Genomic DNA, 24,743 nt, shown 5'->3' with positions numbered 1-24,743 from the left:
TTTCGTCCAGAGCCTGCTAGTGGACTCATCAGTAAGGCTTACCTAGCAGGCTCATGCCTTAGACACAATGGAAGGAGGGGGAAACAAAGCTATGTACATGGCAGAGACATTGAAGACGGATTCCTCCCTCCCACGGCCGGACACTGTATCCAAGGCCGGTCGGATCTCCTACCCTCTCTTGCGACGTATCCCAGTGGAGCGGCCCCACTCTTAATCTAGTTTGGTGGGAAAGGTTCGCGTACACACCGTGTGTAAGAACTATTAAAAACCACACAGTGTATCGCGACTACCTTTCTACTACTTAACCCAAGTCCTATATATTATCAGTCTTAGGTCCGAGGCGGCTCCTGTCACGTAAAGTTGGTACTTGGGTGGTAGTAAGAAGGCTGAGTCGTAACCCAACTACTTATTTTCCTTTATAAAACTTTATTATAAACACTTACAAAATAACACCGAACCGGAGAATAGGGGTTGTATGAGTACAGCAACTAGAAGAGGAACAAGAACTACCCGAGCTGGGTGAAGTCTCGGTTTATATTCGTTTTGGTTTTAGGATGTTGAGGGGCTAGGTGTAGGTTATGATGTAGAAAAGTGTCCGAAGGTCGGGGGTCCATATCCTATCTCTGATGTGGACGGAGGTGCGTCACAGCCTTGGTGTATGCTATGATGATAAGGTGGTGATGTGTCCAAAAGTGTCCGAAGGTCGGGTGTCGATGTATTATCACTGATGTAGGTTGAGATGTGATTGATGTCACATACCCCCCCCCCCCCCCCCTCTTTAGATTGATTTTGGTCCTCCAAAATCTTAGTGTTTCCTCAGTATGGAGCGATGGAATTGGACTCTGACTGGTTCGACTTGTACTTGTTCTTCTTCGTCGTGGTATATGCTTTTGCTATTTCAACCTGTGAAGGTTATTGGCTGGTTAAATTTCGACTACGATTAATAGGGATAATTTGCTAAGTTTGACGAAATGCCGCAGTATCACGTGTTGAATCTTTTGTAGACTTTCTAACAGCCTGTGATATAGAATGAGTTAGTGGTCTTTGAGTAATGGTTTTATACTATCTTGTTGTTTCTTTATAGTTTGATTGTTATCCAGTTGTTCCTTTGATACTTGCATTTCTTTGTTTTGTTTAGCAACTTCTAAAGCCTTTTCAGCATCTACAACTGGTTCTTTTTCCATGCATGTAATTTCTTCTCCAACCAGTACAACTGTGCTTTCCTCTATAGTTCGTGTTTTTGTGTCATTTAGTAAACTTTTCAATTCAATTTCCACAGTATCTGGAGCTTTAGATACCGACTGACTGTCATCTTCTGCATTTTCAATGCCCCAATCATCAAAGATATCCTGAATGACACTTCTTTTGTTAGTTATGCGCACTTTATCTGCTTCACTTATAGATTTATTCCTTCCTTCTGTATTAGCAACATGTATAAGTACGACAATTTTATTATGAATAATTTTCTTTTCTACATTAATTTTATGTGAACTATCAAAAGATCAATCTTGCCATTTCCATTTGTTGTTTCTTGTTATTCTTTTCTTTAATATCAATGTCATCTGCAGTTTCTAGATCACTAATTACTCCTGAGGTAATAGGAGTTATAGAATCGTTTCTTGTCTTTGTATGATTTAATATGTCATAATTGTATTTCTGGCTACAATTTTCAGAAACTTCTTGAGCCACAATTTCTGTTGAAATTACTTCTATAATTGTTCCATCACTTTCTCGTGCTTAACCTATCGAATTAAATTCTTCATTTACAATTTCAGCGTTCTTCATTCCTTTTTGTTCTGCAGAAACATTTTTTTTTCTTCATTGGAATTTACAACAGCATCCTTTTCATGTACAGTTAAAACAATATTTTTTTCCGTACTTTCATTCATATCATTAATATATAGTAGTTTCTACAGTCAGTACCATTACTTCTGAACTACTATCAACTAGTTTAGACAAATCTGTGTCTGTATCCGTGAGATGCAATGTTTGGGCTTTATCATCAAAAGTTTCACCAAGTGTTTTAATTAATGCTTGACACTGAGCATTAGTAACACTAACTGTATCTATATTTAACACTGTACAAACGTTGTGTTTCTCAATGTTTTGTTCACCCTCATTTGTATTAAATATTTCAACATCGTTCGTACTTTCTTTATCTAAAGATGTGTCACCTGCATATCTTGAATGATCTCCAATCTCAGTTGTATTCTCTGCTTGCTCTTCTTGAAATTTCTCATCTTTTTTTTTTTTTTTTATATTGATCATCAATTTGTGGGTCCTTATTTATTATTTCTTGTTCTACTTCATTAATCGCAGCGTTCTTTATGCTCTCTGTCTCACTACTTTCCTTACTTTAAAAATTTTTTTTTGTTTTTATTTAAATCTGTTACATCACATTTATTTACTACTAAACCATCTTGAATTGTATTATCTGTACATTCCTGTGACTTTTTTTTTTTTGATTTTCTGGAATATCATGCACATTCTTTATAATATCAGTCGTTGATTCTGATATTAATGAAGAAGATACATCTACTTTTATCGATGATTCTACTTTATTAATGTCACTGTGCACTTCATCTAGTTGTTCCATAGTAAAACATCAAGATTGTTACAATTACTTAAGAAGTCATAGATTGTTATTTAAATATTTACTGCACTTTTCCATCAATGTAACTCTTTATGGCAGTTTGACATTCTACAGAACACCAATGCTGTATCAGTTTATATTTTTCTTCATCATGAAGTTTTATTATATCACCTAATTCTTCCTGATGTTTTTTTTTCTTTTTTTTCAATTTTCAAATAAGAGTGTGTTTTCTATGTGAATCTTTTAATTCTTGGTTCGCCTCGAGTAAGCGATTATTAACATCTTTGGAAAGTTTTTGGACGTTTTCCAGTTCTTTTCTAAGAAAATTATTTTGTTCGTTCATATCTTTTACTTGACCTTCAATTTCTACCCTACGCAATATTTCAAATTTATTTTCATTGACAAGGATCATTTTTCTTATTTTTCAAAATCCAGTTTCAATTTATTAGTTTCTTCTTCATATTTATATCCAAAATCACCCACTTTTTCATATTCACCCTTTAGTTCGTCTAGTTCACATTGAAGGGCAGATTATTTGTCCTTGTGGTTCAAGAACTACATTTTATCTCTTTTGCATCTTTAGCTCCAGCTTCACGTTCCTCCATTGAATTACTAACACATGAATTAAGTTTGGCCTTTTTTTTTTGTTCCAGCAAGTCAACTTCATATTTGTGACTTATGTTATTTCTTCTAATTTTATTGTTAGTTCTTCAATTTGTATTCCAAAAGATTGAACTCTTTTTACGTGCGTGTGTGTTTTTTTTTTTTTTTTGTAACTCGTCGAGTTGCAATTCTAATTTTTGCACTTCCTCCTTCATGTCCTCTATGTGCTTCTCGAGCTCTTGTGTCGTCCTGTCTTTGTCGGAACATTCTACTTGAAGATCAGCGAGTTGATGCTCGGGATCGTAATTCAATTTTTGGTCGTTAGCAGTAATAAGCTCACGTAACTTCACTTTTGAATTTGATCTTGTTTGGTCTTGATTGTGTTTTCCTGGTGCTTGTGGTGTTCTAAAAGTAATCGTCACGTTGCTTGCATTTTTAGTGCACATTGATACACTGCACTCTGCACAGGCAATGCTTTTGCTGTCATGAAATCTCTCTAACTTTTCAGTAACAAAACCTTTTATTTTATTATTTAATTTTGGATCATGCCCCTGGTGGAGATACATTATGTGTTCTCTTTACCTTTATTATGCACACGTTTTCCTTTTGCTCTCAATTTTTCGATCATCTTGTGCTGTTCTATATATTGTGTTCTTATGTTCTTCGCATATAAATCCTGTCGATTGATTTTATCTTTCAGTTGAGGTACATGTTTAATTATTTACCTGTGATTATGATGAACAACCTCAGCGTATTTCCTTTCTCTCTCTCTTTTTTTTTTTTATGGATTTCTTGATAATCTTTTAGAAGTTGCTCGTTATATTTGGAAAGCTTTCTCACTTCGTCTTCAGCTGTTTCCTAACGGGATTTTTCTTCTTCAAGTCTTTCTGTAATCATTTTTTCTAAACTTCTCCATTTATTCTGTTCTTCTTCGAGTAATTTATTACGTTTCGGTATCTGGCTATCTTTTCCTTTAAAACATTTAATTTTATCAGAGAGTTCTCCTATTTTCAAACTTGCTTCATTTAAGGTAACTTTATGAATTTCCTATTGATGCTTTAACATTTGATGTAAGTCTTCTATTGCTGTTTCACGTTCTTTCAACTGTTCATTAAATTCGTTGTTTAGCATATCCACTCGAGAAATTTCGAGTTCTTGAGCATCGTTTCTTCTTTTAGAAATTTGGTTTATTTTCTCTCGCCTGCTGCTACATGTTGCTGTCATTTTATCAACTTCTTTCTTCTTTTTTTCTTTTTTTTTTTTTGTTGAACTTAAAATCTTGATTTAAGGTTTGTGTTTCACTATATGATTTATTATTATTAACTAGTTCAACATTATTTTCAGTAGATTTTTTTTCGCGTGATTTTTATACTTATTTAAATAGTTTAACATGAGCAAATGCATCGTACGTCAGATATACCATTTTTAATAAATTGTCGCCTTTACAACTCGAGTTACCTCTGAACGAGTCGCATGATTGATCAATAAGCCATGAGTAATTATGCAAATTCAGTTTTTTTTTCATCTATTTATTTGAATATTATAACAAAGACTTTACATTGAATATTTTATTAAAATTGTAAGTTTTTCATAAACGCTTCAAAAGCCACAGTCTATTGATCAACTCCTCTATCCTTTCTCTTTCTCCTCACTAAAATAGATAAATTCCTAATGTAGTTTGTGGATAATATTTTTTTTTTTTTTCTAAAGCAAATCACATTTATCATCTGATATATTTTTTGAAATAATTTCTGTCTGTACATTTTCTTCTTTTCCCTTACTCCTCTTTCTCTTTCTAATGAATTCTTTTTATTCCGTAAAATAGTTTTTGTATATTCAATTTTGTTAAGTGCAATCCTTATTTCTGATAACTTACTTTTATTAGATAATTCTTGTGAATCTTCTACTACATCTTCCATATCATTTTGAGTGCGGCTTCTACCTTCAGTAAATTTAATATCTTGAACCGTATCATTAATTTCAATAGCTCTTTCGGTATCAAGTAAATCGCACTTATTATTGAATATACCTTTTGAATTGACTTCTGTCTCTGTAGTTTCTTCTTTTGTATCTTCTTCGAGTTTTCTTTGTTCTTCTAATCCACCCTTCTCATTTTGTAGGATCTTCTTTGTATCTTCATCTTTTTTAACTTCGACTTTATCCGATCTCCTAGGTCTGCCTCTATGTTTCGCTTCATCAGTTGCTATTACACCCGTTACTGCATTATCATTTTCTACAGATTTATACCTATCGCTATCACTAGCTGTGTTCGTTAAAAGAACTTCCCTTCGTTGACGAGTATCAGTTGTTTCGTTTTCACTATCTGAAATTGATTTTTGTTTAACACCTCTTTTTTCTTCTTTGGCAAATTTATTTTCTACATTTTCCGATGCCTTTTGTTTATTAATTATTTCACACTTGTCTTCGATTAATTTCGTCTTTAAAGCGCTTCGCAAAATTTTATTTGTGTTTGATTGTCTGGCTTGATTATAAACAATTTCTTCAAATTTTGGCGAAGTAGCAGGCTTTGCAGCAACATTATAACGACTGCTCCGTTTACTACTATCTAACATAGATGGAGATGGATTCTTGTCATCTTTATTCTCTAAAGACTTCTCTTGTCTATTAGCATCTAAATTTCTCGACATAAGATCTGCTGAAGTTTTTGATTCTGTAGTGTCACACGCATTTTTCGCTGTCATCATTTGGTCTTCTTCTATAAGCAAATGTTCATTATTGTAAGCATTATCTCTTGCTTTTTGTATGGATTCTAATGATATATTTTGTTCAACGTTGTCTATTGATTTTGTATCATTTTCAGCAGTTGATTTACTAACTGCTTCTAATTCCTTCGTTTCAATTTGGTTTTCTTTATTTGTATCGCCGTCCAAAATATTTCTCATTGAAATATTATCCTTCTTGTTATGATCTTTTTCTGCTTCTCCTAAACTTTTACTTTTTTTGTCAAACCATTCTTGTAAATTTTGAGTATCTTGTGACGAAGATGGTGACAAATCATTATACAATACCGCAATATCTTCTTTCCTTCGTTTCACAGACTCTTTCTGGTATTCTGTTGAGCTATTGACATCAAACATTAAGTCTGTTTTAATGAAAATATAATCCTGTGAAGCGGTGTCAATTGATACTTTCTTTTCATAAGAATTTTCTACATTAGACTGCAATTCTTTTGAAAATTCTTTCAAAACCATTTCTTCATTTCCTACAGTAACGTCTGTTTTCTCCAAGCTTTTGTTCAAATTATTAGAAACTAAACTACCCTGATAACTCCGACTAGTCGCTGCTTTAATAGTCTCTTTTAACAGTTTTCTTAACTTGATTTCGTTCTGCTTCTGCATAGCGTCTAGTATGGCCCGAATACTTGGATCCACACCAGTAGCCATAGGGCTAACAGAAGATGTGTCTTCTGATTTTTTGCTCATAGTGGTTATTGTACTGTTGTTGGAATCTGTACTAGCGAAGCTATTGTGACGAGTATATAATATTTAAAAGAATCCAGTTCTTTACCTGAATATTCTTCTTTTCGTGACCAGTTTCAGTTTTGGTGATGACCGTAGTCCGCTTTCCGTAGAAGTCGTTTTCACGTAAAGTGAGCTGATCTGCAGAGGTCCGCTGATCCCTCAATCGTCAATGATGCACGTATGCCGAAATGCGTAATTTCGTTTCCTTGAAGTTGATGGATCCGGGCACGGATCGCCAAAATGTCACGTAAAGTTGGTACTTGGGTTGCGAGAGAAAAGAAAGCTGAGTCGTAGCCCAACTATTAATTCTCTTTTATCGAACTTTATTATGACTTTGGCACTTACAGTAGAATAACGTTGAACAGAGAAAGGGGTGTTGTACAAGAACAGCAACTAGAACGAGAACTCCCCGGGCTGGGTGAAGTCTCGGCTTATATACACCCTGGCTTGGGGATGTTGGGGGGTTTGGTGTGGATTCCAAGGAGTCCGAAAGTCGGGGTTGGGGCCTTATCTCTGATGGGGACTAAGATGCGTCGCGGCGTTGGCGTCCGACAGTCGGGAGTCGATGTCTTTTCTCTGAGAGGTAATTGGTGTCACAGGGTCAACGGGACGAACTCTCCATCTAACAAAGGCATTAAGTAATCCTATAGCTCTCCTTAAAAGAAAGATTTGTAGCGGCACATGGCAGTAAACATTCCAACGGTTTCTGTCCCGTAGCTCGCCACACGCAGATCCTATTCTCCGGGCAGGATGTTTACCAGATGTCGACGCGTCTCCACAGTACGCGATCGGCTAGCCCGAGGACCGTCATAAACACTAATATCTAGTTACCTAAAATCCTTCAACAGATACACAGTCTTTGTCCCAGTTACGGGAAGACAGGAGAGACCTATTTTTCCACGAACGACGTCTCCCACTAGCAACCCTCCCTCAAGGGCGGCTAGCATCCTTTTCTAACTACCGATATGGAGATTGGCCAATTAGCAGCAACGTCAATTTCCCTTACTTTCCGAACGTAGGATGTCCCCGACGAATCCGATGATTTCGTGTCCTTAGACACACCCCGTCATATTTTTCCTCTGGGGTATCACCGGGTCGGAAAGTCTCTCTCTCTCTCTTGCGGTCTCATCGACAAAAAAGGATTAACTCCTTACGGTCAGCGAATATTAACACAGAATCCGACTTAGATTTTTTGCGAGTGCGTACGACTACCGTCCCGTTGTCCGCGGATTCGTTATTGAACCTAGGATCATTGTCATTAGTCTCTCGAATATCTAATAACCACGGTTACTTGTCCGGTTCTATGGTAATCGTATTTGCACTAGTCAATGTCTTCTCTATTGCATAACGACAACGTGTAACCCAAACGAAGATTCGTTTCACGCCCCTAACCCTAATTCTAATGTAAACCCGACGTATATATATATATAAATAAATAAGTAATTATAAATTAATATTACCTATTATTAATAATAATTTAATTATATATCTCAAGATAATAAAATATTTATAATTTATATTAATTTTTATATATAAATAATTAATTATATATAATACATTTTTTTCAATTTAAAGTTAAAATATTTATATTTATATTTTAATTTTTTTTATAAAATTAAATGTATGTATAAAGATTTTAAAATTAATATATTTAAAATTAATAATTATATATTAATATATACTTATATACAAGATAATTCAATTTTTATCAATTTTATTAAAAAATTTTATTTTATTACGTTAAATATTTATAAATTATTTTAATTTAATTATCTAATTAAATTATTATTAATTAATTATAATAGCAATATTTATAATAGTATTGTTAATTTTTTATTTTTATATTTTAAAATATATATATAATGTACGTATCCATTATGTATTTCCAATGTACGTACAGCAGATACTCACAGGAAAAACCAACGAGACTAATAATAAAATCAATGAATTAGAAAAAAAGAGCTATAGACAAATATCTTATAATATACCGTGGCATAATCTGCAATTTATTATAAAATAATTGATCCGAGCAGTATCAATTATAAAAGAAGATGGCTGAATATGATAGACACTGTCGAATACTAATCAAATATAATCATTTAGTTAATCTTTAAGATTTAAGTTAAGATACATCTTTGAGGAATCAATAAGTGTTTCGCTAATAGCCTAATAGATCTCTTGATAGATCAAACGAAGAAATACCTAACCGCGATTACAGCCAATTGGTACATATTATTCGATACATAATTAATATTTGTATCACGTACAGCGATGCAAGTGGTATTGAAGAAAATAGCCATTTTATGTTACAACTATAACGAGTAAATTTACTCGTTTAACTTGAGAGGAATTAAAAAGGTACCTGACTTTTAAATAAGCATTAAATAAGAAATTTAAATATCGCAGACGGTGATGTCGGTGTTATTCAAGAAAAGAGAACATTTTATTTTGTAATTAGCACGAGTAAATGAACGAATATCGATAATATAATATAAGGATTAATATGAATTTTATCTGGCTGATTATTTAAATACCATAACATATTTCACAGTAACGTCATCGACTGCCGTTAGGCTCTTTTCCCTTTTTGTTCAAACTAATTGATAGTCGAAAACTAGTATCAAGGAGGTGTGAATTTAGTCTTAGTTTGTAGAAACTATTAAAATGATAAAAATGGATACCGTATTAAATCGTCGAAGGCGCCAATTTACGATAAAAATTAAGAAATTGTTCAATTTGATTTTGTTACAATGGAAAACCCCTCCTTTGCTATGTCAAGAGATCGTTAACGTTTGATTGACATCTCGACACCTTGTCAAGATATATAAGGAACGCGGAAGTCGCGCGCGAGCTCTTTCGTGCCTGAAATTCCGGACAGTGAACATCCAAGAAGAATTTAAATATAAGGTAAATAAAAAAAATATCAAATAACAACATTGTAACTAGTAGTTTATAACGTCTAAGCCATTAATTTACAATACTTGAGAAATTAATTTATAATATTTAAGCTATTAATTTATAACATTTAAGCCATTAATATATAACATATAAGCAATTAATTTATAACGTCTAAACTATTAATTTATAACATTTGTTGAGATATGTATAATTTTCTGTGTTGGACTGGGTTAAATGTGTAGTAGAGATACTTGTATGTGAACATCAGCGTGTGGATGTATGTGTGTGCGCGGCGTCTCGAAAACAGATGAATGTAAACTGTCCAGTCGGTTAACAGTCGGGTATAGAAGAAAGTGCTGAGACGCGTGCAAGTGTGTATCGATGAATATATAAGAAATCGTCCATGAAATAAATATATTACTATTTTAAAATTAATCCTCAGTATAAATTTAGTGTTCTTATAACATTATTTCGACTTCAAAGATCCACAATTCTCAACAACATTTGTGCTATTAATTTATAACATTTAAGTTATTAATTTACAACATCTAAGTCATTAATTTACAACATTTGAACTGTTATTTTATACATTTAAGTTATTAATTTATAACATTTAGGCTATTAATTTACAACATCTTAGCCATTAATTTACAATATTTGAACTATTATTTTATACATTTAAGCCATTAATTTATAACATTTAAGCCATTAATCTAAAACAATTATATCATTAATTCTTAACAGTTATAACAATAATTTATAACAACATTTTCCCATTAATTCAATGTAATTATGCTCTTAATTTATAACAGTTGTACCCTTAATCGGAAGTAACTCTACATTCATTGATTTTAATCAATGCCATAAATTCATAGTGAGTGAATTAAAGATTTATTTTGCTTTATTTTATTAACGAAATCTATCAAGTCTTTGAAGTGCTATTTCATTTCCATATAGCATTATATTTTAACTCTGAATACAGTATTTGATTTCCAATTTCACTATTTCGTATAAAATCTGTGGTAACACAGAGTGTCGATGTATGTGTCACGTAAAATAACAAAATAAAAAAGGAATTTGAGGTAAAAAATAAAAAAAGAAAACTTTATTTTTTTTTTAACATCAATACACTTTACAATCTACTTCCGAACTCTAGGCGTGACTTTCTAAGACTGACTCTTATGATTTTACTTTCGATCGGATCCGATTACTTTCTTTTGTCATCCCTCAACATCCCCACCGTCCATGCATTTGTTAGGCGTCCGCGATCGTTGCCACGTGCTCTTTCTTCTAGAACCTTCGGTGGAAGGACCGTTGGGATGTTGATGGTTCATTAGGCACTTCAGCGATATACATTGTCGCCGAGTGCTTTATCTCTATCGTCAGTCCGTCGGATTTGAAGTATGCCGGTCGTGACATATGTAACGATATATGGTATAACGTTGTAACGTATTACTTTACATGATATAACTTTATAACGTATTACGTTATATGTTATAACGTTATAACGTTATAACGTAATACGTTATATGGTATGACGGTATAACGTATTATGTTATATGGTATGACGTTATAACTTATTACGTTATATGGGATGACGTTATAACGTATTACGTTATATGGGACTACCTGTTTCTGTCTGGAGATTGATTCCTAATACAACGTGTGTCCCATTATATCAGCATCTCTAAAGTACAATTCTATGTGATTTCTAGGGAGAACAATACAACCGATCCACACCTTCGTCAGGCAAAACGTTTATCCCGTGACCGTGGCTACGTTCGGCGACCAGTTGTCACCTCGAACCCACTTTCGCTTTCACAAATGTCAAACAATTACAAATGACAATTGCTTAATTACAGTTATGATAAAATCTAGGCTAAAGCATTAGAAGGCTTCCTCAAAATTGCAAAGGGAAGGCTCCGGTTTTCCTTTCATCTCCGACATATATAATAACCTGTTAATAGCAGCGTTCTCTTCAAGTTAACTACCCTTATTATCCCAAAAGAAATAAGGGATTGAACGATTCGTGGCGTCGATTAGTCAATCGTAACGGGAATTTACGACTCCCGTTGGCGCACTTCCTCGAGATCGCGTCTCCCCACGAACGTGCGAATTTACATATTTAACAATATATATATGGCGGGTTAATGTTGAAATTTTGGGTGTTTGGGCGTTAATTTTAGTTTCTTTACATTTTTTCCCTTTAGAAATACCTGCACTTTATCATTTATGGAAGTTTTGTTAACAGAAACGAAAAATTTAGAAAAGATATGTATAATCAAGGAATCTCAGGATAGCACACTTAGACTGCAGATTTTTCTGTATGCAAAAGTAAGTCAAAGGAAGAGGATGAAGTTTTCTTGTATAAGGCTTTGTTTCTGCTTGAGCTAGCTTACAATGAAATACGTTCAGTGTGACAGAGTATCGACAACTATTTCAAACTTTAGCTTTAAATACAAAAAGTTTACGCGCAAAAATAAGCTGAAGAAAAGAAAAATGTTTTTTTTCTTGTTTGACGTCTTATCCTGTCTGGCGGTATGGAATTATTCTGGAAAAGCCTGTATATGTACAGAGTATATAAAAAATACACTTATTTGACCGGACCACCTTAATTCTACAACTCTAGATGATACAGTTTTACAAACGTCTACTCATCGCGAGGACCAACTTGCCAACTTTAGAAAATAAGCTATGAGTCGCAATTGAACCGTTTTCTGGAGAAATGACGTTGAAATTCCATTGGGTCTTACATCGAGATTATTCGCAACAAGTTTATATTTCGCAGTCAGATAGAAAGTAAGCAATGTGACATTAACGAGAAAACAACAAGTTTTCGTTAGCAGGTGGGATAGCCCGTGATAAACAGAATGGAGCAATCAGTGTGATTTCACATTATTACAGAATTATCTACTGTGTGAAAAAAGACTTTCAAACAAAGATTCTGATTTTATTAGCTTTCTTTTAGAATAATAGAAAATAAAATTTGTAAATAACAATTAATCTCATTATTTTAAATAATATATTTAAACTTGTTGAAATTGCAAATAATTTATTTCTGTCTTTTAACATTTAAACAATTATTTAAATGAAAATTTATTTAATAGTGCCCAGTATTGCGCGCAACACATTTTTGGAACAACGAACAATTCGATAGTCGGTAATAGAGATAGATGGCAAAATAATTGGATTTATTGATAAAATGAGGATTAAATTGATTAAAAAAAGTATACAAATGTATACAAAAATGTATACAAATCCTACATATACAAGAATAATATCTTGCACATCATGGTATCCAAATATACTTTCCCAGTAAAGTTCCATTTGATCCTCGTGCTAAGTAGCATACGGTGCCAGCAAACGTCAATTTTTACAAAATTTTGCATGAATCAATCGATCCAGAGGCTCCGATCCTCCGAAATCACGCTAGTGGACACTTATACGCCCTGACACTTTTTATACATGCTGTACATAAAAATATATGTATCGAAACTGTTGTTATTTCTATACTCAGAGGTAAGATCAGAGTAGTTATTATTTTATTGAATGGATAAATCTATTACACCGTTCTGAGCCAAAAAAAGCCTTTATTGCACACGCTTACAAAAACTAGGGATAAAAACAAAAAAGCATCTTAAGCCTATCGATTAAATCTATCGATTGTAACTAGCATCATCCTCTAGTTACTATTTCTTATCACTAACGCATCTGCATATGGATGGCGAGCACGAACTCACGTTGTCATTTTCAACAGAAACTTTGATACAAAGTACGCAGATTTGTGTATAAATACATTACGGTTGAAAAATTGTTGAATATTTACTACTGTGTATCTGTTATACTTGATCGTTAACACCTGTTTTTTTCGCCTGCCTAACTTACTATCCTCAAAACATTATCAGATTATACATTTTGTTCGGCTGATAAAATGGAATTTCTTGGAATTTAGAGCTCCCTTTACATTCACTTGTTATTGTACGAGTATTTTGCTCGTTCACCAGCCGTTCACTCATTTTATTTTGCAATCGTGACAATTTGATGCTGCTTCTCCACTCTGTATAACGTGTTACCTACAAACACCAATATGTATATTGTAATATCGTAGAATAAATTTGAATTAGAGATCGGTTGAAAATAGAAAAAACCGTGTACGTCGTCCTTCTGTGGTTCGTTTACATTTAAGAGCGCCTATGTGACTAAAGTCACCTAGTTCTTACAGAGATATGAGAAAAAACAATAAAGAACGCTAGAGCAGAAGGACGGTTTCGGGTTCAAGGAGCGATGACCGAGAGGTCAGAGTATGCGAGTCGAAAAGCGAGTGTGTTGCGAGAGTCAGAGCTAATTGAATCGTTGAAGAGTAGAGTCGTTAGAGGTTTCGAGTTGTCGAAGAGTAGAGTCGTTAGAGGTTTCGAGTTGTCGAAGAGTAGAGTCGTGAGAATTGATAGAGTTGTTAGAGAGAGAGAGTGTGTGTGTTAGATTCGTTGTGACGAGAGTGATCAAATAACTGTAAAGTTATTTGATATAGATACGAGTATTGCATTTAGTTCCGTTAAATAAATATCGTTCTCTGTCCAATTTATATTTGTATATTCAATTTAATATTAATAAATTGTAAGTAATCGAAAAAAAAATTTCTATCCTTATTTTCCGATATTACAATATAATCTGATGCATTAATTACTATACGATACACCATGAGGACGTTAAAACACGCAAAACGAAATAGATAAACAGTATCTGCTAAAATTATAGCTATAATATATAATATAATATATAATATAATATATAATATAATATAATATAATATATTTTTGTTACAGTCGACTTCTCCAAAAGTCAAAAGCTTGTCTTGTTATTGGCACGTACCGTAAACACTCGACTAATTGCGTATTTCTTAAAGCTATATTTTCCCCCTTTACAACTTTTTTACGAGATTAGTTTGAAATCAGCCCAATTGATAAACCATTTCAATTTTCAATCTCTATATTCAAAATTTATTATAATCAATTCTATTTTAGTTTTTGCTATCAAAGGAACATAAATTGGAAGTTGAAAAAAAAACATGGGTTCTAATTAAATATTACTATCTGCTTCTATTCTTAATCGTTACGAATTATTTATACATTATTACCAATTATCAATTGTTTATTATACATTGCTCGTTGCATTCACCCTATTACCCCTACACTTCCGTATCATCAACCATATTGCTATCTTCGAATAATTTTCCTCAAACGCAAAATCTCCCACATACCTAACCTTTTAATTTCAAAGCTAATTAATTCAGGGACATCTTCGATCTTTAACAAGCGTGTATCCTACCAATGATTAGCAGCTACTCTTCATTAATTCATTAATTCATTGATTCAATCTGTAACGTTTCTAGTATGTACATCGCATGTCGTATCATTGTATCGGTATTGTATCTGTTGATTCGAAAGATAGCTGGTTACTCAGGTGGCTAAATTGATCTCGCCATAGACGAAACTTATTTGTGTATCCATCTATGTATATATAAAAGATATACACAAGCAAACAGATAAGGCAATCGAGAATCAATGGATTCAATAGCCGGTAAATATTTACAAAAAAAGGAGATACCGCCGATTTTGACATTTTTTAAATATTTTGTTAATGTTATCAGTTTGAGTAAGATTTTATTCGAGGATTGCCGTTCATTAAAAAGTTAATATCAAAAAAGTTCAATGAGTCATTTGCATTTAAGAGAGTGTACTTAGTCAGATTCTTAGTAAACACTTATCCAACAGCCGATCGTTTAGTAATTTTCGATTCGATTATTCGTGTTCGTTTTTTCGTGTTCGATAACGTTTTGCAGAAAAAAATTCGATTCAATGTTTGTAATATGTCGTGTATACAATTTTAATAATTACATTCGATAATTGCACAAAAATCGGGACTGAAACGTTACAATTATGGAGACTCTATTCCTCAAAATTGACAACGCGAATGAAAGAGAAAGAGAGCCTCGTTAAAGGCTGGCGATAAGTTGAAAGATTCTTATTTGCGATTTTTGATCAATGAAATTTTTGCTAATATGTTTCTTGCGTTTTACTGGTTAAAATGACACCAAACACGATAAAATTTGGAACATATTTGCTTACTTAATAATTGATAATTAAATATTATTCATATTATATCATGTTTGATCTTATTTTAGTCGGGGAAATCCTACAAATGCGTTAGTGGAAATTTAATTTTAAAAAGCCTAAAATAAGGCAATTTTCAGTTTTGAATGATTACTCGGATACATTGTCTCAACGATAACTGATAATATTGGATCATGTTACACTGCTTGATCGCAATGGACCGCCAAATTTCCGCGATACCTCAGGGAAATCTGTCCTTCTCAAAGTGGACACGACGGCTGTGTAACTACGTAGAGGACTTTTTCGTGCAATTATCGAATGTTTGTACTAATCGTTTAATTTCTTGTTCCAAAATTCTTATTCTTTATATTAGATGAATAATTCAAATATCTCACTGTGAAGTACCTGTGTTATTATTGATTGGTGTTTTATAATTATATTAAACAACGAATACTGAATAACGAAGTATTTTTCGGTTAAGGATTTCTTTCGTTATTCATAATTAATAATTATTATACATAGCAATTTCGACAAAGTAACGAAGATGTAGAGTCGAATTCGAGTACGATAAGTAGTCACAGAAAATTTATCTTTTCTCCAATTGATTGCGTCTCCTAGTTTAATGGTGTTTTATAAACGGGCCGCTTATCTTGAAAATGGTAAATCCATTTTCCTTTGTTTCGGAATATTGAAACATTACGTTCTGGACACACATTACGATTGGACTATTTTACTACGTTTTATGACCTTGAGTGACCTTAAATGACCGCGATATTTAAATCCGTCTTCAAAAGAGCAACAATGGGACAAATAGGTATTCAAAACTACACGGCTACACTTAAAAAAAAACGAAGCCTATTAAAGTGTTCTTTAAAACTCGTAAACGCGTCCATCTGAGAAAAACTTTTTCCATCGCGTAATAGCCTCCTCGAAACCAAACAACTTTTGTTTCAAACATTTCCCTGCGTCTCAAAAAATTGAAAGAATTATTCAGGTGGTTTGCTGTTGAAGACTCAGCCTGTATATCCCCAAAATTCCATGTAGTTCTGATTGTTAGGCAAACTGATATTGTAATCTAACACGAGTCAACCTTATCAAGGGGCGAGAGGGAGGGGGTGTCAATAGACTAAACACAGAAGTATTCGCCTCTATATGTACCTCTATTCGCTATTTTGAACATGAACAGAAAGATAACAGTACGGAGTGGGTGAGAAAAACATTAAGAATTTTGATCCAGCATTTTTTAATCTCTTTATTGCGACATGAAAACTACGGAAAAAGTAATTTAAAAAAGCGACCAGATATCAATGACCTACGAAAAAGATAAAATTCATCCGGACAGAAAGAAGGAAGAAAACTATTTAACGTTTCATCAGAGAAAAAGAATCGAGGAAAAGGCTTGGTTATTGATCTTGTGAGACAGGAACGTCATAAATGCTAGTATAGGTAATCTTGCAGAAATTGTTAAGAATCTTTATCGTAGTTTGGTATGAAAAATATCGAATAATTTGGATTTCGAATCACATACAAAATAAGATGCAGGGGAGAGTCGCACAGTACCTTGTGCTAGAGTTGGTAAAAATGAAAATTTACAAAGTGACTTTATAGCACAAATGGAACTTGATAAAAGTAGGAAAATTAATTTTATGAAATTCAATAATACGAATTGACGAATTGACAATGTGCAAGAATAGTAATGTCGGAATTTGTAGGAAACGAAAAATTGTCGTCCAGTACCGATCAATTATTTAATTATTTGATCTTTTGCTCTAAATGGTTAATAATGTTTTAAAAAGTCCTCTAGATGTCAGTATACATATTCTTATTCAAATTTGATTTTTATGTATATCGTATGGAAAACACTTAATATTTTCTTGATCTGCGCATTCGACGTGTGCCCAGACTTCACATTCGTCGTTTTTGAAACATTGAAAGCTTCAGTGACCTGTCTTTGGGCCATTTTATTTTTGAAGAGTAGCTTCGAAGCCCCATTCATGTTCTCTTCTGACCATTTCTCTCTTTTCTGTTTTGGACTTTCAGACATTTTTCTATGGAAAAGGTAGAAGAAAAATTAAACGGACACCTTCTAAGTTAGTCTCAGTTGCCAAAATATTGAACTTACAGGTAAAAGAAATTCGGTCTATGACTAAATCATCGGTATTGGACGACAAATACGTTGAACAAATACGTTTTAGATTATAATGTATATAATATACAAAGGAAATTATAAAAGTGGGGCAAATAACTGGTAATTACACTTAATAAATTAGATATAGTATACATTAAAAAACATTTTACTTACCTGAGAAACAACATGTCAACTCTAGAAAATAATTTTTAATTTTCGAGATATCAATGTATATGTTTGACATATCAGATCAATATGGCTCCGAAATATGTTACACGGAATTGTTCATTTTCATTTGTTTGTTCCAATAAAAGCGTGAAATCTGGTGAAAAATTCTATGTATTTAGAAATTAACAGAAATGTTAAGTGAGCTGTTATTTTGCCCGCATTGTATTTCTTACATGTAATGCCTGTTACACGTTTTATCTTTAAAATAGTAAACTCATTATTTACTCGAGATTTATTCCTAGCGCACAAATATTTTTCAATAGAGCGATGCAAAGTTTTACTGTATCTCGGATCATCACAAGTTAATCAAAATCTTGAGGATTCGATTTCACCTGCTCAAAGTGACTTTTGCAGGCAAAAGAAATTGTTCCTCGGATACTTTAATATTTTTTACTAAATTTCATCAAAAATAGAATTTTATTTGCTAATAGAAGATAACTATGTTTTGGTACTCCTACAGAACAATATCACGACATTCGCTAAAATTACAAATATTGTACAGTATATTCACTACAAGGCTAATTGAAATAGCTTGTAATCCAACATATAAGAATGCTACTTGCAAAGTATCTTTGCTAGTAACAGTTTAAAGTAGAGAGATATTCCTAAAAAATCATATATTTTATACATATATGTACGTAGTATATACAGTGGATATAACTATCTTTCTGAATTTATAAAATAACAGTATATAATAATAAATAATAATAATAATAATAAAAAAATAATATAATAATAAATAAAAATAACATAATAATAATAAATTTATAGAATAACAATATTCCAATACTTATATTTTTCCTTGTTGCAATTTTGTAAACCGTCAAAGCGTTTACAACAGAAATTCCCAGAAGGAATTGAATGCCAAGTTTTCTGTACCATTTGATTCCTTTTCTAATTGTGGTGGCATAAGAAACCATTTGATCGGAATAATCTATACCACACTTTCCTTCGTTATATTCGACAACAGCTAGCGGTTTTAATGTAGCGAACAAGCGAAACGAAAGATCATTCTTGAGACCATCACTTGAGCGATTCGCATTACTAAAATATCGATAGGAGCACCTAGCAGAGAACGCTTAGTACTGCTGTACGCGTGGCCTGACGCAGATTTTTTTGAAAACACGCGTGGCAGTCAATGTGTTAATAAACTATTAAACTACATGTCGTGAAGAAGTATCCCCTTTATGAACATTTATTAATAGCTCTAGAGTTGATAATATTAGCTTGAGGAAGTTCTGTATGTACGTGTAATTGATAGTACTCGCGTACACCTGTGCGTGTAAAACGTTTCAAGTTAATAAAGAGAACATGATACACGTGGAATAGGTATGAATAAAAATTACAAGAAGCCGGAGAATATCCTAAAACATATGCCATGATAAAATATAAATTGTAAAGAGTTATAGATCATGTTATTATATATTAAAATTATGCTTAACAAGCAGATATTAGCGTAAATATGACGCTGCGTTAATTAAATCCAACAATATTGAGAAAAGAACAAATTGAACAATACCTAGAAATAATTTAGAAAAACACTGTTAGATCAATTTCAAATTGGGTTTTCTTTACTCGATGTCAAACTTAACTCTTATTCGTCTTTTGCATAAACTCTTTTCGTGATATGAAACTTTAGAGTTGACATGCTGCTGATATTAATTGCACACGCAGAATAAGATTTTCCAAATTGAACCGAAACGATTTAGACAGAAAAATGTAATACTTTCAATACTCATAACAATTATTTATGCATTCCGCATATAAACCTACCGAATATTTATTACTTACTTTTAGCTCAAAAATATTTGATATACTACTACCAAGCAAATATTAGATTGAAGAGGAAATCATACATGAAAGATGTCACTTTTTTTTAATAAAAAGTTCGTTCTCATCAAAGTTTCTGGCAATTTATTACATACCTGTGTACAAAGTGGATTACTTTGTAACACAACTGGAAAGTAACTTTCTTTAGTAATGATTTACGTAATAAATTACGCAAAAAGTAGAAAGAAGATTATATTTTAAATCATATTCTAAGAATAACTGTATTTTAAACGTGATTTCAAAAGAATTTTGAATTTAAAAATTCGTCAAAAGTACATACGTACTTACTACTTCGACACGATCTAGGCTAATTATGTGTACTAATGTTTATACATCTTGATAGTAGCTGTATTCAAAGAGCGCGTCGAATCTTTTTATAGTATTTGCCTTTTGATGTATTAAAAGTATTGTAGTAACTGATGGTTTCTTAGAGTAAGGACAAGTGATGATGGTAGAGTTCAAAGTTTAGTGTATTTTAATAAGTGATATTCAATAACAAAAGGACCGACTACAATATCGTCGCACGCCAACTCACACTCCGTGTCCGCTCAACTCGCACTCTGCTTCTCGACTGACTCTCCGGCCGTTGTAGCACTCTATTGTCTTTTGCTAGGCCCACCGCACACGTGTTCTGCAGACGCTCGTAGCCAGGGTCACGTAGGTCTTTTCGGCAAGGCTATTTACTTGAAGGACCCGGTAATGCATTGATGGAGCCGACAGCGCCTCGGCTCTCGCGACATTGTCTGTAGTTAGCTCGACGTTTCTTGGGCCCTTCTCCCCGATACTACAGTATCATTAGAGATATTCTTCTTATTATCGCAAATATGTATTGTTCTGCTCATTGCATCGACAAGTGAACGGATTTTAAGCTTCCTATTCTTTTACATTTTCAATATTTCCAGAGTTATTTGTTTTCAGTAGAAAAAATATTAATTCCTACCACTTTTGAGAGGAATTGTTTAGAAGTGTATCCTGTTTATCTCGAATCGCTCAAATATATCGGGGAAAAAATGAATGGCACAAAAATCGAATGACATCGAAAGGGATATACTATTATATTCGTGTGTATTTACTTTGCGTGTATTGTCTTAACATGAAATCTCTTGCGTGTTAAAATATTTCAATGGATATCTCCATTTTTTGTTACATAATCACGCAGCTGACGTTCAGACATCTCTAAAATACTAGAAACTTGCGTCTTTCGCACCATCCGCTATCGTAATAGAAACTTTCAAATTCGACAGAGCAATACAAAGCACGTGTCACGTAAAATAACAAAATAAAAAAGGAATTTGAGGTAAAAAAATAAAAAAAGAAAACTTTATTTTTTTTCTAACATCAATACACTTTACAATCTACTTCCGAACTCTAGGCGTGACTTTCTAAGACTGACTCTTATGATTTTACTTTCGATCGGATCCGATTACTTTCTTTTGTCATCCCTCAACATCCCCACCGTCCATGCATTTGCTAGGCGTCCGCGATCGTTGCCACGTGCTCTTTCTTCTAGAACCTTCGGTGGAAGGACCGTTGGGATGTTGATGGTTCATTAGGCACATCAGCGATATACATTGTCGCCGAGTGCCGCCACATCTTTATCTCTATCGTCAGTCCGTCGGATTTGAAGTATGCCGGTCGTGACACACGCGAAAAGTGACTGACCAAAAAAGAACTGAATGTTTTGACGACATTAAGAAACTGCAGCCTTGTATTTCAGCAATATCATACCAGCAATAACAAATTTTGAGAAATATCTTTATGTTCTATTCCTGTGGCATACTTTGGATAACGCTAATCCCGGCGACACACTAAATTTTGAAATCCATACGACTGATTCTGCAGAAGCGGGGATTCTACAGCAGCGATTTCGCTTGCACAGTTGTTCATTTAATTTGTGAATTGTAAGAAACCTCAAGTATGTCAGAGGACATAGTGATATTGCTACAAAAGCGACTAGACAAATAGAGAGCTACATGTGATTTTATCGTATATTTTTAACCCTTTCGCTTCGGCAATCCAGTCCGCCGAAGTACTGTCACTGAACGGAAACGCGCGCCAGAAATACGCACAGTGTGCGTGGCTACTGTATATACGTTTTCCTAAGTCTTAAATAATAATAATTCTTGTAAGAACCGTATACGAAATATCGTTTCACTGTCAATGGATTTAGTAGATTTTTTAGCATGAAACAATATACGATTTTGATGTTGTTTCAACAAGGAGTAACTTAAAGAAGTGATTAATCCAATATGTCAATAAAATCAAGAGAAAATGTTCTGTCGATAACGAAAAAATATATTAATGACCACAGATAGCATTTGTATATGCATCATTTTTGTCAAATTTTGTCTTCAAAACACAACTTTTTAATATTCCTATTTTATCTACTTTTGCTAAAATACATTAAACACATTTCAATACTAAACTAAAGATCTTTAAACTTAAAAATGACTTTTGCTTATTTCCATGTCACAAACAATTGGCTTTAATAATTATCGATCAATACTCTCTTATTCGTAAGCACATCAGCATATTCGATCCATGCAAATTCACGTAAAATGTTACTACTTCCTGCCTTTCGTTACATGTATCTTAATAAATTGTATCTTATTAAATCTTAATAAATATGAGTCTTAATAAAAAGAAGTTACTTTTTACGTAGACCAAACCTAGTTCTATTATTAAGCGCGTAAGCAGATAAGATGAAGATCAAATAGAGGCAAAGCTAAAAAATAACGACTATATATTTTCATGTTTCAGCGTTGAAAACTTATGTGGGTGAAACGCTAGAATTGACTGGAGTTCTTCGACAAGAAATGGGCACTTGTCTTTGCATAGACAGCAACAATGTGCCTCCGACAGTCAGCAAACGTTACTCTGTACAAGTTCACTGTATGTATTATTAAGCGCTTATCATAGAGTTATTATATTATACAAGGTGAATCAGAACAGGTGGAAAATATGGCAGAGGTTGATTCTGAATACTGAAATAAGAAGAAAATTTTATATAACATAATATGCCTAATATGACCATACGTTCCGCTTATAGCTTATTTTGCGATGCTAAACATTACACAGATGAACGATTTCTTGGAAAATAGATAAATCGTGCTGGCCTTATTTCCGGACCAATACGCTCTTCGGATCCGAATCCGTTCGATTATTAAATACGGGGACGTTTAAAATCTCTTACTTATAAAACGTTAGTTGACGTGACGATCAAAATTTTCGACAAATTCGTGTAAGCTGTTCGAACAAGATGGACGATCTATGACGCGACGCATTCGCGTTTCCGTAGAAACTGGAACTGGTCGATTCGAGTAATTTCTCTAAAGATAGGTAAGAAAGTACTGTGACACAAAGCAAGCGTCTACTCGAAAACGTTTATACGAAATTTTCTTCTCATTTTAATGCGCTGAATCAGCCCCTGCTTGCCTGGAAGCCGTACTTTCCACATGTCTCGAACTCTATCATACCGATCCACTAGGTAAACAAAATAAAAACCTGCCAAGCACTGTGGCGGCACGGGCCACGGAACTTTTCAACGGCTCCGGATGCAAAGCGCGACGCCGCCAAAGCGCAACACCGACGTGCCCAATGTACCATCGATATCTTCACACTCCTTCCGCCGAATTCTCGGAAGAGCATACACGTGCCAGCACTGGCGGCACATCTAATGAATGCACGCTAGTGGGGGATATCGATGGGCTACGAAGGGAAGAATCTGCGCGATCCGAAACAAAAGCACAGGCAGTCTGTCTTACGCCATTAAATGTGAAACTCCTCGGTACTATTTGCATAGCAACGCGTCGAATGATCTCTCGGTGTCTATCGTTATTTGTTAGTTGTTACCAGTTGTCTGTTAAGTGTAATTGTTAATTGTTAATTGTTAACTCTGATTGTTGATTAGTTCTAAATAAACTATTGTTCGTTAAAAACACCAAGAGTAGTTCCTTACGCACCTATCACCATACCACCTCAGCACGAACGCCGTATAGATTGTTTTCACCTGTTCGATTCGTGCTAGATTTGACTAAAATACTCATGCGAAGTTATTGAAAATATAAAATCCGAATTAACATCCAGTTTTCAACAACCTGTCTAAAGATACCGCTCACAAACAAGCTATCATTTCTTGAAACAAATATATAAGATTTATTTACGTTATCAATTTTGTCGTGTGTCGAAATACAGCCCACTCAAAACATTCTATGGACCAAACGAAAAAATTGTTGACATTGATTGTCAACAAGTCCTACAAACTAGGATCTTTCATATTTCTTTCGCTTTTGATAATTAGACACAACCTCCCGCTAGCCGATGAGTCATTCTGCTATATTTGGCTTATCCTTTGTTATTATACAAATTACTGCCATTGTTCACGGCTGATCTACTAATTCGTTTGGTGACTAGACACTACGTTACATATTTTAATCAAATAAACTCATAATTGTATCGATAAAATACTTCCTATCAGTACAATATATGATCTAAAATTTAAACATCCTGCTTCAGGGCGACATATCCAGTGAATTAACGGCGCCTGAACAATCCCTTAAAACGGGTAAATCTATAACTTTATTATCTAATTTCAACCTAATATCCACAAACTGATCAACATAATTTCACTATGCCCAAAAAGAATCGCCTTGCAAATGATATCGATATTTACGACATTTCTTTGCTATATTAATATAGTATTATTTGTTATAGATCCAGACCACCGACCTCGACCAGGGCTATCAAAATTCGCCTTCGTCATGGCCAATAACCAATATAATATTAACTACGATAGAAACTGTCATTGTTAATTTAACACTAGCTATCGCTGCTATAATACGAATAGCCTGTATACATATTAAATAAACTGT

At 33.6% G+C, this 24,743-nt stretch overlaps 1 protein-coding gene and 1 long non-coding RNA gene across 2 annotated transcripts; one reads left to right on the top strand and one right to left on the bottom strand.

Moving 5' to 3' along the window:
- Window positions 1-3,914: 3,914 nt before the first annotated feature.
- LOC126876447 (uncharacterized) lies at window positions 3,915-6,223 on the bottom strand. The gene is made up of 2 exons (XM_050639302.1): window positions 5,226-6,223; window positions 3,915-5,138 (listed from the first exon to the last, which is right to left on the bottom strand). Exons 1-2 carry the CDS (start codon window positions 6,097-6,099, stop codon window positions 4,810-4,812), a joined length of 1,203 nt encoding a protein of 400 aa, XP_050495259.1. The 5' UTR covers window positions 6,100-6,223; the 3' UTR covers window positions 3,915-4,809.
- Window positions 6,224-8,322: 2,099 nt separating this feature from the next.
- LOC126876466 (uncharacterized) lies at window positions 8,323-23,640 on the top strand. Its single transcript, XR_007694212.1, has 3 exons — window positions 8,323-9,585; window positions 22,633-22,764; window positions 23,360-23,640. It is a non-coding gene; the product is annotated as an uncharacterized LOC126876466 (long non-coding RNA).
- Window positions 23,641-24,743: the final 1,103 nt, after the last annotated feature.

The sequence above is a fragment of the Bombus huntii genome, unplaced genomic scaffold, assembly GCF_024542735.1.
Source record: "Bombus huntii isolate Logan2020A unplaced genomic scaffold, iyBomHunt1.1 ctg00000075.1, whole genome shotgun sequence".
NCBI classification, from domain to species: domain Eukaryota; kingdom Metazoa; phylum Arthropoda; class Insecta; order Hymenoptera; family Apidae; genus Bombus; species Bombus huntii.
This window is presented reverse-complemented; position numbering and strand designations above follow the sequence as displayed.